The sequence below is a fragment of the Diaporthe amygdali genome (assembly GCF_026229845.1).
Source record: "Diaporthe amygdali strain CAA958 chromosome Unknown NODE_32_length_550834_cov_65_698784, whole genome shotgun sequence".
NCBI classification, from domain to species: domain Eukaryota; kingdom Fungi; phylum Ascomycota; class Sordariomycetes; order Diaporthales; family Diaporthaceae; genus Diaporthe; species Diaporthe amygdali.
In genome coordinates, this window is record NW_026517052.1 from 230,696 (window position 1) to 244,291 (window position 13,596).

Consider the following 13,596-nt stretch of genomic DNA (forward strand, 5'->3'; position numbering starts at 1 on the left):
CGAGGGACTCGTCAGCAGTTGGCGATCCCAGTCTCTTAAGTCTTGGTATCGGCTCCGGTCCGTCCAATGGATTCAACCACATCCGTAAGCAGTCCATCGACAGTGGAACACGATGCGCAATCCAGTCCAAAAATTGGTCCCCGTTTCCTTCGAAGGAGGGCGAGAGAGATTTCAGGGGGGCTGTGCCACATCCGGCTTGCGAAGAAAAAGGACGAATAACCACCATAAAATATGTGGACACCGACGGGATATCTTGCCTCACCTGTCAAATCGCGGATAGTTAGATCTTGAGCCTCCCTGGCGCGTTGGGGCTCCCGCACGCGGGATGTGGGCAGTTGAGAACCGGGGATAGGATATTGTGGGTCTTTCCCACTACGCACATAGGGCAATTTGATATGGATCCAGAAAACATTTGCATTACATGGCTCCCTATTGGCAAACCACTGTACTTCTCCTATCTTTGTCGAGCCCAGCAGGGCTATCGGGAAGGTGACAGTGCAATGAGACGTCCTGACGCGTACTTCGATCAGCTCCAGGCCGTGTCGTGGAGAAAAGTGACGATAAAGGGGGCATTGGATCTTGTCGTGATGGGGATTATAAAAGAATGTGAGGACGGATTCTCCAAAGTATTCATGATAGTTTGAATGCCAGCATCGTCTCGGGAAGCCACTCGTTTAAAAATCCAGGCAAGACCAGTCTATACACTCGCTGATATCCACCATGCGCACATTCACTACCATCGCCGCCAGCGTGGCCCTGCTCTCGGGGTTCGCTGTGGCTCACCCTCACCATGAGACCAGCCCCGAGCTGCAGGCTCGCAAGTTCGATCTTTCCAAGAGATGCGCATCCTCCGTCGCTGCGATGAACAAGAAGCGATGGGCCAAGCGGAACGAGAAGCATCTTGCTGAAAGGGACGGAAACACCACAGTCTCCATCACCACCGAGGCACCGTATTACGATGTCCTCCAAAACGAAACATGCATCCTCACCGAAGAGGTTACCACTGGCCCTTATATTTGGCCACAGTCGCAGACCTTGCGACAGGACATGCGGGAGGACCAGCCCGGAGTGCCCTTGCTCCTTGACATTGGTGTCATGGACGTTGAGACGTGTGAGCCACTTGACGACGTCCTCGTCGACATTTGGTATTGCAACGCCACGGGTTCCTACAGCTCGTTCACCAAGCAGAATCCCGACACACCGTTCGAGGAGCTCTTGGAGCAGTTGAACGCGACTATTGGCGATGATCTGCACACGGACGACACGACCTTCCTGCGCGCTCATGTAAGTCGAAGAGTCCCACTACCTTGCATTGACCCCGACGACAGTCATCCAATTTTGCTAACTCCGCGCTCTAGTGGCCCACTGACAGCAATGGTATTGTCGAGTTCACGGGTATAGTCCCGGGTTTCTATGTTGAACGAACGTTAGTAGTCCCCAATCCCTGAGTAAACCTGAAGATCCCACATCCAGACTTGAGATGCATTTTGTTTGACGTGTCGCTGATTCACGGGTTGATTAGCATCCACATCCATGTTCAAGTGCACACAGATTGGTCCATCCGAGCCAACGGTACCGTCGCATCGTCGACGACCGTATCCACAGGCCAGGTGTTCATCAACGAGACAATAAGCGCACAGCTTATGGCGCTTGAGCCATACGCAAGCCACACAACGATCAACCGGACGACCAACGACATTGACAGTATCTTCGCTGCCGAGATCGCCAACGGCTTTGATCCCAACCTCCAGATCGTGCCGCTTGATGGTGAGAACATTGAGAATGGTGTGGTAGGGTATATCACGATCGGAGTTGATACATCAACGCAGCAGAGGATGAGGAGGGACATTCAGGATTCCAAAATCTGAGACATGCGAGGGTTTGAGGTAGAGAGAAACTCGGGACAGATATTGCATGCAGTGATAGCAAAATTTCAAATGCACAAATTTTCGCAGCCTGAAGACGTGGAGTAGAACTTTCTGCGACCACGGCCACTCAGCAAGCCAAGATTCATGGTGGCCATTGATGTGAGGTTGACGGGGAGACCAGACCGTACGTGTGGCGATAGTTCGCTAGAGCAGATGACCATACTCGTGCGTCGGCGAGCATCTGCGCGGCTGGCAGCGACATCGAGGGTAGGTCGCCGTGCACTTGGACCGGTGAAGCCTGCATGCTGAGGTTGGACGACAGCTGATGGGACGGAATATGGCGAGGAAGGTGCTGAGGAGGGGCTGTGAGCTGAGATCAGAAACAGCGGGGCTGGTGGAGTGGCGGCCAGAGCCATAATTGGACAGGAAGGAATAAGGTGTGGCTCGTGGTGTCCCTGTCGTGCATCTGGGGCTGCACCTAGATGGGCTGACAGGGGCAGGGGCAGGGGCGGGCGAGCTGACAGGGACAGCCTTGCCAGCCACCCAAGGCAAACATGCAGTGCCAGCCAGCAGCTGCATTCTGGGCACGCCAAATCTGACGGCACTTCCAAGAAGGCCCCCAAGAGCCTTCTTTCCCTGTTCCTGACACAGTCATACTATTTTGGACATGGTCTTCTCTCTCTCTCGCGCCTGGGCTCGTATGCACCTCTGTTTACTCGATTCGGTAGTCTGCCGGCCCATCCTGTCGCCCGCCTCCCGAGCGACCTCTTCACACATCGGACGATCGATGCATGGCTACAGTCAGCCCGCCTTACCTTCCCGCAGAGCAGACGCACCAGGCGCTGAGAAGTGTCTCGCTTCCCAAGTCTCCCCGCCTGACTTGCAATTCCTCTCTGTAGTACACACACAGGGGTATCGTTCGGTCGCTGTGGAACGTTGCTTCGCGGCCATCGGGCAACGCTTGGCTGTCCTTCACCGAGGACGGCATGGCCGAGTGGAGGTGGAGCAAGCATATTGCAAAGCTCTAATTGTTGGACGACTAGGCTCGAGAACAAATCAGTTCTAGGCGAACATGCGACCGATGTCTACCAGCCCACAATATATGGACACCTCGTATCAAACTAAGGCCTCCCCGCATCCGAGGCGAGAGGGTTTTTCGGATGTAATCCGCCACGATGTTTACCTTGGAATCACGCGGCGTCGAGTGAGCTGTTCACGCATCCCCCGCGACTTTCCGACCCACGACCAGCAGCTTTTCCGGTATGACAGACACACAACAGCTCTGAATTCGGGGGATTTTACGTCTTGTAAACGGCCCAAAATATGCCGTAACACCCGCCCTGCATGTATAGCTTGAGAACCTGGCCAACAGCTGGACGCCAACTTCTTCCCCGTCGATCATGTCTCCAATTTGATCGACACATTTTGCCTTGCCTTACCCAAGCCAACCTTCAGCAACGAGGCAGACATCAGAGCCTACCATGTATCTTCTCGCAAAGACAAACCGATAGCAGCTGGAGCCTGGCGTTGTGGGATACCACACCTCACATCACACCGATCCCGTTTGTCTCGCTTTGTCCTTTGGCTCAGTTTCCTTGCTATTCTTGGGGGTGCGACGACACCTTCACGGCCCTGGAGAATCTATATACACCGGGAAGGACCGAGGACTGGGTCGCGGATCTGGTCTCACTGAGGTGGTCGCCTGGTCGCCTGGTCTCCCGATTCCTCGAGGATCTCACTTGTAAGCCCCGCCTCCACAACCCATGCATCGGCTTGGCATCTGCACCTCAATGGAGCAATGTGGTGGCACAACGGCCCCCCGGGAAACAACACAAAGCGCTCGGCGGGCTGCAAAATGACATTGTTGTCCGAGTGTAGCCGGCAACGACTACGCTGTCTTTCCAAGCCTTCAACGCTCTCGTGCGACGGTGATAGAGCGACGTTACTGCCCAAGTATCCTCTAACAAAACTTGGAGCTCTTGGGGTCCTAGGTGCCCAACTCAACAATCCGTACCTGGGGGGATCTGTGCAGCTTTGCTAAACTGCAGCTAGTCCTGCTCAACACGAGCTTGGGAAAACTCAACTTCTTGCTTTTGCAAATCCTCTGCAAGTTATCAACTGTCAAGAGCCGGCAGCTTGGCCCAAGACTAAGATCGCATCCGTTGGTCGGCGTTAGTTCCGCTGTTTCGAAGGTGCGAATCACAGCAACGGGCCCTGCACCACGGTGGATCAGCATTGTTTACACATGATTCCTCACTTAATATGTTGACATTTCAACGCTTCCGCCGCAGCATCTCGCCGCTGCGGACGGAGATCACAGTGACATTGTTCTTGCAGTTAGATCAGCGCGCCAGCAGAAACGTGCCTGCAAGACAGGACGAGGTCGTAGTCTTAGACAAGCTCGATGCCATAGCCTTAGCGGGCTGTTGAAGAAGGGTCCCACCATAGACGTTCTGCCTGCGGCTTCTCGTATCTGCAATGACTCCCTGAGCAGTCGAGCTTGGGCCATACAGACAGCGGCGGGGGGACAATCCATGTCAGCGCGTTTGGTGAGAGTCGGGTAAGACACCATAACTGGATTGTTCGGCAGAAAATAGATTAAGTCGTCTTCTATCACCAGGCTTGTCGTCATATAGCTGCGCTCGGGTTCTGAGTAGCTTCAGCCTCGAAGCCATCGAAAACAAGGATGTCCACCCCTCCCTCCAACCAAGGATACCTGGGCAACCCAGGCGTGCTACCCTCCTATTCGTCACCGCGCTGCATGGCGGCTGACGGGGTGTGAGAGCTTCACTTGAGCACCAGCCATGTGTATTATTCACAGCAGACTGCAGCAACCGAAAGAGGTCCATTCTTTCAAGCGGTCCAGGAGCCATGCGCTCGGAGGATGATCCTGTTGGTCATGGATCCTACTCGAGACTGACAGGATGGAATTCAAGCTTACCTGAGATCGGCCCAGGATCGGCCAGTGTGCATGAGCTCAGGATCTGGCTTGAGCTATTCTCTGCCAGGCCGACGTGGCCGCGGTCGACCAACCCCAACCTCCTTTGGGGCCCACGCCAGCTTGGAAGCTCGACACTGCGATGTCTGTGCCGTACCACCGCGTGCTCGACTCACAGTCGTGCATTCCCTGTTCTGTCGGGATGGCGAGAGAACGCCGTAGGGCCATGCAGCCGAGGCGCTGCGGCAAATCAGGATCCCAGATCCTGCGATGTCATCGCATCAACGCCTTCTCTCGAGACGGCGCATGCAGTCCTCCCATGATAGTACCATATAAGTCGCCAGTTGCCCGTTACCGGTCCTTCAGCCTCCTCTTTTCCCCCCTCCTCCTCACACTGCCTTTGGTCCATCAGCCTGCTCGTTGCCTCAGGATTTTGTAACCCTCTCGCTCAGGTTACTTATACCTTCACTACCCAGCCCAATCGCTCATCGTTGCCAGATTCCCTTCGTTGACAGCCTCGTCGCACTACAATACGTTCACTGGATCAGCCTGCTCTGTTGTTCACAACAACCGCAAACATGAAGGCCTTCACACTGCTTGCCTTGGTGGCCCCAACAATCGCCGAAGAACTACTTGCCCGCGGAGGGGGTGGTGGTGGTGGTGGCGGCGGTGACTGGGGTCATGGTGGTTCTACGACTGAAGTCGTTTACACTACGAGTAAGTGTGACACAACTGTTCATTGCCTGTCTCGTTATTTACTACTTGGCCCAATGGCCTGGCCGGGCTCACCATCCCTCCACATTCTCGGGCAATCCTATCCAATTCTCGAGCGAAGTTTTACTCAGACACGCCATATACTGACTCGGAGCCGCAGCCACTGTTTGCCCTGTCACAGCAACAACTACTGCTGGTGGCACTACCCATGAGTACACATACTGGACCACCTCCACACAGACTATCACAAGCTGCCCTGGAGGAGAATGCGGCGGCGGCGGCGCCACGGTCACTGTTCCTGGTCCAACCGAATATACCACCACTACTGATGTTGAAATGTAAGCCTTGTGTCCTACCCGACTTAGTCAATTTGGAGCATTGTCTGACAGTTGGGAAGCACCTACACTACCGTTTGCCCTGTTACGGAGACAGTCACTGGCCCCGGAACGACCTACACAAAGACTTATGAGACTACCTCGGTCGTCAAGACGATTGTGCCCACAACCTACTATGAGACAGTACCAGGACCCACCAGTTACGAAACAACAGGGTAAGTAGCCTCTACGATCGTCCTTGATCTAGGGCGATTTCACAGCTGACTCCGGAACTTGTAGTGTCGTGGACTACACAACCATCACTTCCTACTGCCCTGTCACAGAGACCAAGACGGAGGGTGGTAGCACCTACGAGGTCACATGGACTTCTACTTCGGTAAGATTTTCGCGAAGCAACGGGCTTTGGAAATTGGCTGACTCCAAATAGACTATCGTGACTCAGGTCCCTACCAAGGTCTATGAAACGACACAGTTGCCAGACAAGACCAAGACAGCGGAAGTTACTGATTACACCACTCTCACTTCGCTTTGCCCTTACACGGAAACCGTCACAAAGGGAGGCAGTACCTACACAACTGTCAAGACCAGCACCCAGGTAGGATTCTACTGCTAACTCTGTATCAAATTCCACCGCTAATTCCAGCAGACTATCGTCACACAAGTGCCAACAACCATCAAGGAGACAGCTTATACTACTTCTCTGACTACTGCTTGTAAGCAATCCCCCGGCCGGTGCCAGCAACTCGTTGAACTAGGTCTTGCCTTTGAGAACGAAACGCAACTAACTTGACCATTCAAAAAAGACGAGACTACGGATGTGTATGTGACAACTACTCACCCAGAGTACTCTTACACGACTATCATCGAGGGTTCCACCACCGTCGTAACACAGACTGGAACCAAGTATATTTCAGTGACCCAGGTGCACACGACCACGGCTGTCATCGCCGTGACCGAGACAAAGCATCAAGAAGTGACCATCGAGACCACCGTGGGTTCTGCGCAGACCATCTCACAGTATACCACGTACCTCGTGACCCAGAATGGCACAGTCTACTCGACCAGGTCGCTGCAGCCGACCACGGTCCAGGTGCCGACGACTGCCACCACTTCCAACGTGGTGACAGCAACAACGGCGGCCACCTCTGCACCGGTGGTGACAGCTGGTGCGAACTCGCAGAGCGGCCCGGCCGCGGCCTTGTTGGCTGGCTTCGTTGGTCTTGTGGCGCTCGTCTAAGCGCGGCCATGGGCGTGGAAGTCTTTTTAATTTTTACAATTCTCTACATTCCTTCGATTTTCAGGGGCGCATAGCATACAGGTCGGCCATGACGGTTATTCATGAGTTCACGGCCTCTCACATTCCTTCACGATATCACGAAGCGGTATACCCTGGGACTTTAAAAAGGCGGCGAATTTGGGACTTTTTTTTCGGCAAGGGATGGGAGGTAGCTAATGGGATGCAAGCATTGGCGGAAAGGCAAATTACCTTATTCTTTTTTCTGTTTGACAGCACAGAGGTGCGGTGTGGAAAGGTCAACAGGTAGGAGGGGTCAAAGGAGGGGCGGCAGGGCAACGCCGTGGGAAAACGCTCGGCGGTAATGAATGAGCTCTGGTTAGACCTCTACTACGCAGTAGTATTGATTAATACCAACGATATAGACATCGAGATCCCGGTGCCACGAGAAACCTGTGAAAGATCGAACGAGCGCACAGACTAATAGTACCTCAACAGGATTCAACACACCATGACAGAAATGGGCTTCCCGACTCTGAGCTTCATGGTCCAGCCTGGAGCCTCCCAAGACGGTGGGCGAGCTAAGGGCGAGTCGCTCGAGTTCCTTGACTCATTCTATGAATAGAAAGCAGCAAGGAACCATGGTACTGTGTACAAGCCAGCAGCTGGAGCTGGAGCTGGAGCTGTCGATCTGCTGTCTGCTGTAGGGGCAGCAGGCCGAGGAAACCAAGCTCGGCCTACATCGCCGATGAGCTGTCAGAGTTGCGCTGGTGGGCCTGTACCTGACAGTAGGCGGGAGGGGACAGCCCAGGAAGTTGACGTGGGCAAGGTGAGTGGCATCATGGCCGGCCCAAGCGCGTGACTGCTCCTCGTATTCCTGTCTGCCCTAGGCTGGGCAACATCACCAGGCCGAATATGCCGCCGGTGAAGACGCATGAGAAGAGGCAGGGTAGAGCTGGGCCTCGTGCCGTTGCTGCCGCGGTGGATCTACTCTGGGGAAGGCCTGTCGACAGGGGAACGGTGAGTTGGCAGGTTGGCACGTTGGCTGGAGTGCAGAACAAGGTTTTGTCCTCTAAGCGAGCCCCAAGATCCGCCGGGCCCAATCGATGCTGGGACCCACCACTTACTGATCCCTGCCGCAGATCTCACGTCACTCTGGGAACCTGGACTTGTTTTCATCCCAACAGTGGTCAGATGAACGAAGCTTCTCGACTTCAGGCTACAACCTGGGTCGATGGAGACCTCAGCATCTCAGGCACCACACTGGCTACAAGCTTATACCGCTAGGAATTGGCTTCGAAAAGGAAGAAGAGGGGTGGAAGGAGGTCGCTCTTCGTATTCCCAAGGGGTGTCGTCCTTGGTGTTGACATCCTAGCACACACACTTCCATCCACACCCATGCAGCGATGTGGGGCCGCAGGGCCGAGCGAAGCGGGGGCTGGGCCCGGAGACTCGGGTCTGCCTCTCGCTCTCTCTCGCGCGATGTGACGTCGCACTTCACCGCGAAACTTGCCCGCCATTACGAAAAAGTCAAAGGCCGCTCGAGCACGAGGAGCGGCGGGTCTGTTCTCACGCAACGCGCCAAGAGGACCTTGACGGCAGCCCGCTCCTCCAAAGCTCGTTCCCGCCAGAGGCTAGGACGCGCCGTTTGCCTGTCCAACAATTACTATTGTGTGTGCTTTGAGGCCAGCGGCTAATTGGGAGGATTATCATCGCGATGAGAAATGCTGGCGCTGTTCGCTACAAGTTTTCTCTAACGTAACCTAGTGCTACTATGAGTGCTCGAGTTTCTCGTGATAGCCTGCGCTGAATCAGGACTTGGCCTGTCGTAAGAAATGTCTATTAGTCAAAAAGCATCCATTCATGTAACAAATAATCCGAGCTCGAAGGACCAGTTATTGGATTTTGTATCATACATTTTCGATTGAAAATGTCTGTAGCAAATTTCTATATAGTCCAGATGTCAATCACAAATCACCGCACACGTGGAAAATTACTTCGGGTTTGCTACGATGATAGGTACAAGGAGTTTCAATCGTCTCAAACTATATAACACCGCTTCCACTTTCGTCAAGTCTATTGAATCCGGGTGAAACGATTGTGAAGCTGCGAAATGCGCGAGGGGCGGGGCTGGAATATAGCACTCGTCTCGCTCCCGCGGTTCAACTCCAGCGGCTGACTGTTTCCGGAAAGATAGAGAATGACACGGCTAATTGCCCTCCTGACCTGGTCCAAGTCCTTGTTGCGAGGCAGTGCTATCACTTCATGGTTCCGACTGTATCTTTGTGTGTTCCCGGGAAGCGAATGCCGCGAGTCTCTCACTGACTCTGGACGCCCTGGTGACCTCGCATAAGTAAGATCAGAAATGACAGACGATCCACGGGAGTATTCACGGCTGTAGGCTGAACGCGAATGCCGCACCGGGCCCAGCATCCCATACTCTCCTGTCGGCCCGTTGAGCTCGTCTCGCCGCCGAGTCAGTATGTAGTTGAGGTCATCCGCGACTCCTTCTGCTGAGAAGCGAGTTGCTGTCCGGACTACATCCAGATGAGTCTTCCACCATCCCGGACGAAGTGAGGTGAGGTGCAGCAAATTCTCCACTGCAATGTCCAGACCCAAATTGCACCCCAATCGGAATAATAGGCCTACTACAGTTTCATCCACCACACCCTCACCCTCCACATCACCGTAGACCATGTGCTGGTAGAATGCGGACATTCGCCATCGCTTCCTATCAGATAATTCTGCTATCATATTGTAGTGCTTGTCGAAGACACAGTGAGATAGGACGAATGAGAGCAGGGTCTTGTCGTTGAGGTACTCAAGAGTCTTCAGAACAGACAGCTTCCAGTCGTCCGTAATGTCGGTCAGGAATGGGGCATATGCCGCCGACTTGAGTGGAATGGCAAGGTTCAGATAAAGGCTTGCTTGGTGGTTGACCATCCGTGAGGCCTCGCCGGGTTCGAAGCTGTATGAAGTTCCAAGGCCGGTCTCCAGAAAGTCTTTCGCTGTCTGGTGGACAAGCTGAACAACCGAGCCCATTGTAACTCTGCTCTGTCGATTGTATTGAAACGACCCTGCCTCTGAGGGGTTGACAAACTCTATTAGTGGCCCGCATATCTCATTGATCGACCGACAAAAGACTTCACACGAAGTGAAGATGGGTCGGTTGGATTGGATTGGGTCAGAATCTCCGGTTGTCGTAATCGTGTCTTCTGGTATCGAAATCGCATCTAGCATTTCTCGAATGAGAAGAGGACGCTTGGTACTCGCTGTTATCACCCAGGCAAGCACCTTCCTGGCCATCTTCCGATGTTCTGTTTCGCACTCGGAATTTAAATCTCCAATTATTGTCGCGTACATCTGATCCAGTTCCAGCGGTAGTTCCAACAACGCGTAGCGGATCGACGCCCAGGTGAAAGGCCCTCTGCTTAGGAGGCGACTAATTTGATTGATGCAAAGGGTAACCCAGAGAGTCACACCTCGAGCATTCTTGGCTAGGTAATCATGGATGGCGTCCATCTCGGCATGTATTTCCTCGTTGCTCAAGGCAGCCACGTCGCTCGGGTTCTCGCCCTCGAGTTTTGCTCGACGCCGAAGGGCAAAGGAGCTGTAGTTGCTTTCGTGTGATCGCGACATATCGTGTGCCAGAGATTTGACCCCCTCAACGATTATTTTCTCGATGTCACTTTGGTTCTCTGCTTCCAAGAGGATATCGTAAGTACCATAAACGTTATGGATGGTGCTATAAGGGCGGCTCAACACAAGCACTCTGAGGCGGGACCCAGGCTTTTCCGATAGATCTGCGAGAGATTGTAGGATCCTCTTTCCAATCACATCATCTCGGCCCTCGCTTTCGTCAAGGCCATCCAAGAGACAGATTATCCTCGGGTTAGCTTTTTCTTTTTGGGGCGTCAACAGGCTAGCGAACGCATCCCAAGACATCCCTTGTTGGCGGTATGCCAGCGCGAATGCTGGGAACAAATGTGGACAGAGATCCAGCAACTGGTACGCGATGGACCGCATCATCGAGGAATGTGACATGCCATCTGCACCACCGCGTTTGCTATAGAACCAACTGGCAACGAGAGGTCGGTCGGAAGATGGAGCAGTCACCGTCTCCGATGCCAGTATCGATTTCGCCAGCACCGATTTTCCTGAACCTGGCTTGCCCTGAATCCAGAGAAGGCCAGACGAGAGCTTTCTCCACGACAGAAACTCCTGGTGTGTCAGGAACCATCTGTTTGTGCCCGTAATGGCCGCAGAGACATGGTTTCTTCGCGTGAACATGTTGTCGAACTTCAGAGCCTCAAGGCACTCTGCACAGCAGATAGTCAGCATAAGCACCCCTCACAAAGTGACATTCTAAAAGGGATTGATGGATGAAAATTGGGTGGTGAGACAGGGAGGTTGGTCAAAAATAATATGAGGCTCAGATTTCCAGACTCTGAAATGAATGGCTTGCACATACCTCGGTATTCAGTTTTCTCATCCACGCAGGCGAAATCGCTGGCTCCCCATCCCTGCCCCGTGGAGCTCAATCTGGGCTCGCCGGTGACAAGGAGATGGGTTCCCATACGCTGTAAGTTGACACGAAGCTGGACGAATTCCTCTCGAACTTGGTCTCCTTTCAGGCAGTGCACTTTGTCCACTATGCAAAGCAATGCTGCCGACCCAGACGATCTGTGAAATTCAACCATGAAGTTGAGGACATCCAGCAGTTGCAACAGGGTAGCTTGTTTGATGTCTCGCGCGAGGAGACGCCTTTCCCGCCGGCTTACTTGGGCCATTGCATTAAACCATTCCGTCTTCGAGTCATAAGTGAAAGTCATCACCTGGGAGACAACACTTCTGATCACGTCCGCGCTGCTGCAGTCCACGATTCCTTGACAGTTGACGTATGTCATTATGATTTGGGAATTGAGCTCCGGGGGTGGAAAAGTCACCCAAGAGGCAGGCATGGCGTTCACAAGCCAGTTGCCATAGCCTGTGTGAGTATCGACTGAGAAAGGGTAATAAATGCATCCTGCATTCAGCAACCACTTCTTATAAGGCATCGTATTAGTGAACCAAGCTAGGGTTTCTGATGACGGAGAAACATTGAACTTTTTGTCAAGTTGTTCAGTCTGACGAATGTAGTTCCTCAGCCAACGATCGTCAGCGAGGCTCTGTGCAGTATCATAATTTGCCCCGAGCTCTAATCGTCATTAGCCGATGGTCATAATAGTGCTATTAGGGACTTCTTACTACTGACGCTGCTTAAGCCCTAGGTGCCTGCAACAATCCTCGACTGCGTCTGCGATCCGTGTGGAATTAAGATACAAACGGGTTGCGCTGATGATCTCCTTAACTTTTTGAGTTTCTTCCAAGCCCACCGCCTCCAAGCCATGATCAACGTTGAATCGAAAGTATTGCCCTTGCCTGCGTAACTGAGGATGGTGACGTGCGAAATCATCAGCCTTCGCCTCCGTATCCGTGCATATCTTAATCAGACTTTTTCCAAGCTGGATCAGGTTGTCGCCAAAGGGAGTCAAGGAAGGGACGCCTGTGCCTATCGAAATCACGCATCGGACTTCGTCTTCCAAGTGGCAAGGCCCATCCTTATTCCCCAAACATTCGGTGGCTTCGCTCCAAAGCTCTGAGATGGGATTGTTCGCCCCAGTCGCGCCATCCACGAACTCTTCGTCACCGAACTCGATGGGCTCGAAGAAGGTGGTCGCCGCTGAAGTGGCTCGTGCAGCCTGCCAAATCTTGGTGACTGCCAGGAGATCTCCACCACGTTTTGATCGGTAGCTGGGAAGAATCACGGTCCTGCCAGTCTGTTTGCTGGTCGCGCATACAAATCTGTGCCCCTCAAATCCCATGTCAGTATAATTCCTGGAAACTCAACTTCAGACAGGTCTTACTCACGTCTTGCAAGCAGCCACGTCTGTATCATATAATAGAGTGTCATCTGGCAATCCCTTTTGCCGCAAAATGTCTTTCACTGCCATCTCGATGGCAGTGTGGTTAAATCGACCTCGAGATTTTCCTTTGATACTGAAACGATGGCCTGTCTTCTGGAAAATATTTGTTGACATGGAACTGTACACTTTTATACAATCATCTACGCTCATCTCGAGGCGACCAAGCATCAGTGCGATTAGTCCTCCAGTTGAAGTGCCTCCGATCATATCGAACACATCGCATGGCCTAGGGGGATGCTCGGGGTTAATTGCTTCCATCAGGTATTTGAGTATGTAGAGCGATGACAGGCCACGGACGCCTCCGCCGTCGAGGCAGAGGAGACAAAGACCATTGCCTTGGCGGTCCGTCATCTTGAGGGTGTTGAGAGTAGAAAATTATGCTGCGCGCCAGCTGTGACGGGCTGTCAGAATATGGATGTAGAGCTAGATTTACCTCAGTGGGGCGAGAATCAGTATTTCAATGCTGGTGGTTGGGATCCTTCCGTGACACGCGCCCAAGCCACCCCCACGTTCGAGACTTCAGCTGGCCAGCACAGCTTGG

At 53.2% G+C, this 13,596-nt stretch overlaps 4 protein-coding genes across 4 annotated transcripts; 3 read left to right on the plus strand and 1 right to left on the minus strand.

Annotated features, from left to right (window-relative positions):
* Positions 1–720: 720 nt before the first annotated feature.
* J7T55_009565 (protocatechuatedioxygenase beta subunit) lies at positions 721–1,868 on the plus strand (the record flags this gene model as incomplete). The annotated part of the gene is made up of 3 exons (XM_053132636.1): positions 721–1,284; positions 1,359–1,426; positions 1,523–1,868. 3 exons carry the CDS (start codon positions 721–723, stop codon positions 1,866–1,868), a joined length of 978 nt encoding a protein of 325 aa, XP_052989397.1.
* A 3,516-nt stretch (positions 1,869–5,384) lies between these two features.
* J7T55_009566 (uncharacterized protein) lies at positions 5,385–7,092 on the plus strand (the record flags this gene model as incomplete). The annotated part of the gene is made up of 7 exons (XM_053132637.1): positions 5,385–5,523; positions 5,681–5,858; positions 5,918–6,070; positions 6,135–6,231; positions 6,283–6,450; positions 6,502–6,568; positions 6,659–7,092. The coding sequence occupies 7 exons, from the start codon at positions 5,385–5,387 to the stop codon at positions 7,090–7,092; spliced, it is 1,236 nt and encodes a 411-aa protein (XP_052989398.1).
* A 517-nt stretch (positions 7,093–7,609) lies between these two features.
* Positions 7,610–8,786, plus strand: J7T55_009567 (uncharacterized protein; the record flags this gene model as incomplete). Its single annotated transcript, XM_053132638.1, has 5 exons — positions 7,610–7,636; positions 7,752–7,792; positions 7,980–8,109; positions 8,232–8,442; positions 8,494–8,786. The coding sequence occupies 5 exons, from the start codon at positions 7,610–7,612 to the stop codon at positions 8,784–8,786; spliced, it is 702 nt and encodes a 233-aa protein (XP_052989399.1).
* Positions 8,787–9,165: 379 nt separating this feature from the next.
* Positions 9,166–13,406, minus strand: J7T55_009568 (uncharacterized protein; the record flags this gene model as incomplete). Its single annotated transcript, XM_053132640.1, has 4 exons — positions 9,166–11,408; positions 11,561–12,286; positions 12,416–12,882; positions 13,000–13,406. The coding sequence occupies 4 exons, from the start codon at positions 13,404–13,406 to the stop codon at positions 9,166–9,168; spliced, it is 3,843 nt and encodes a 1,280-aa protein (XP_052989400.1).
* Between the last annotated feature and the right edge of the window lie 190 nt (positions 13,407–13,596).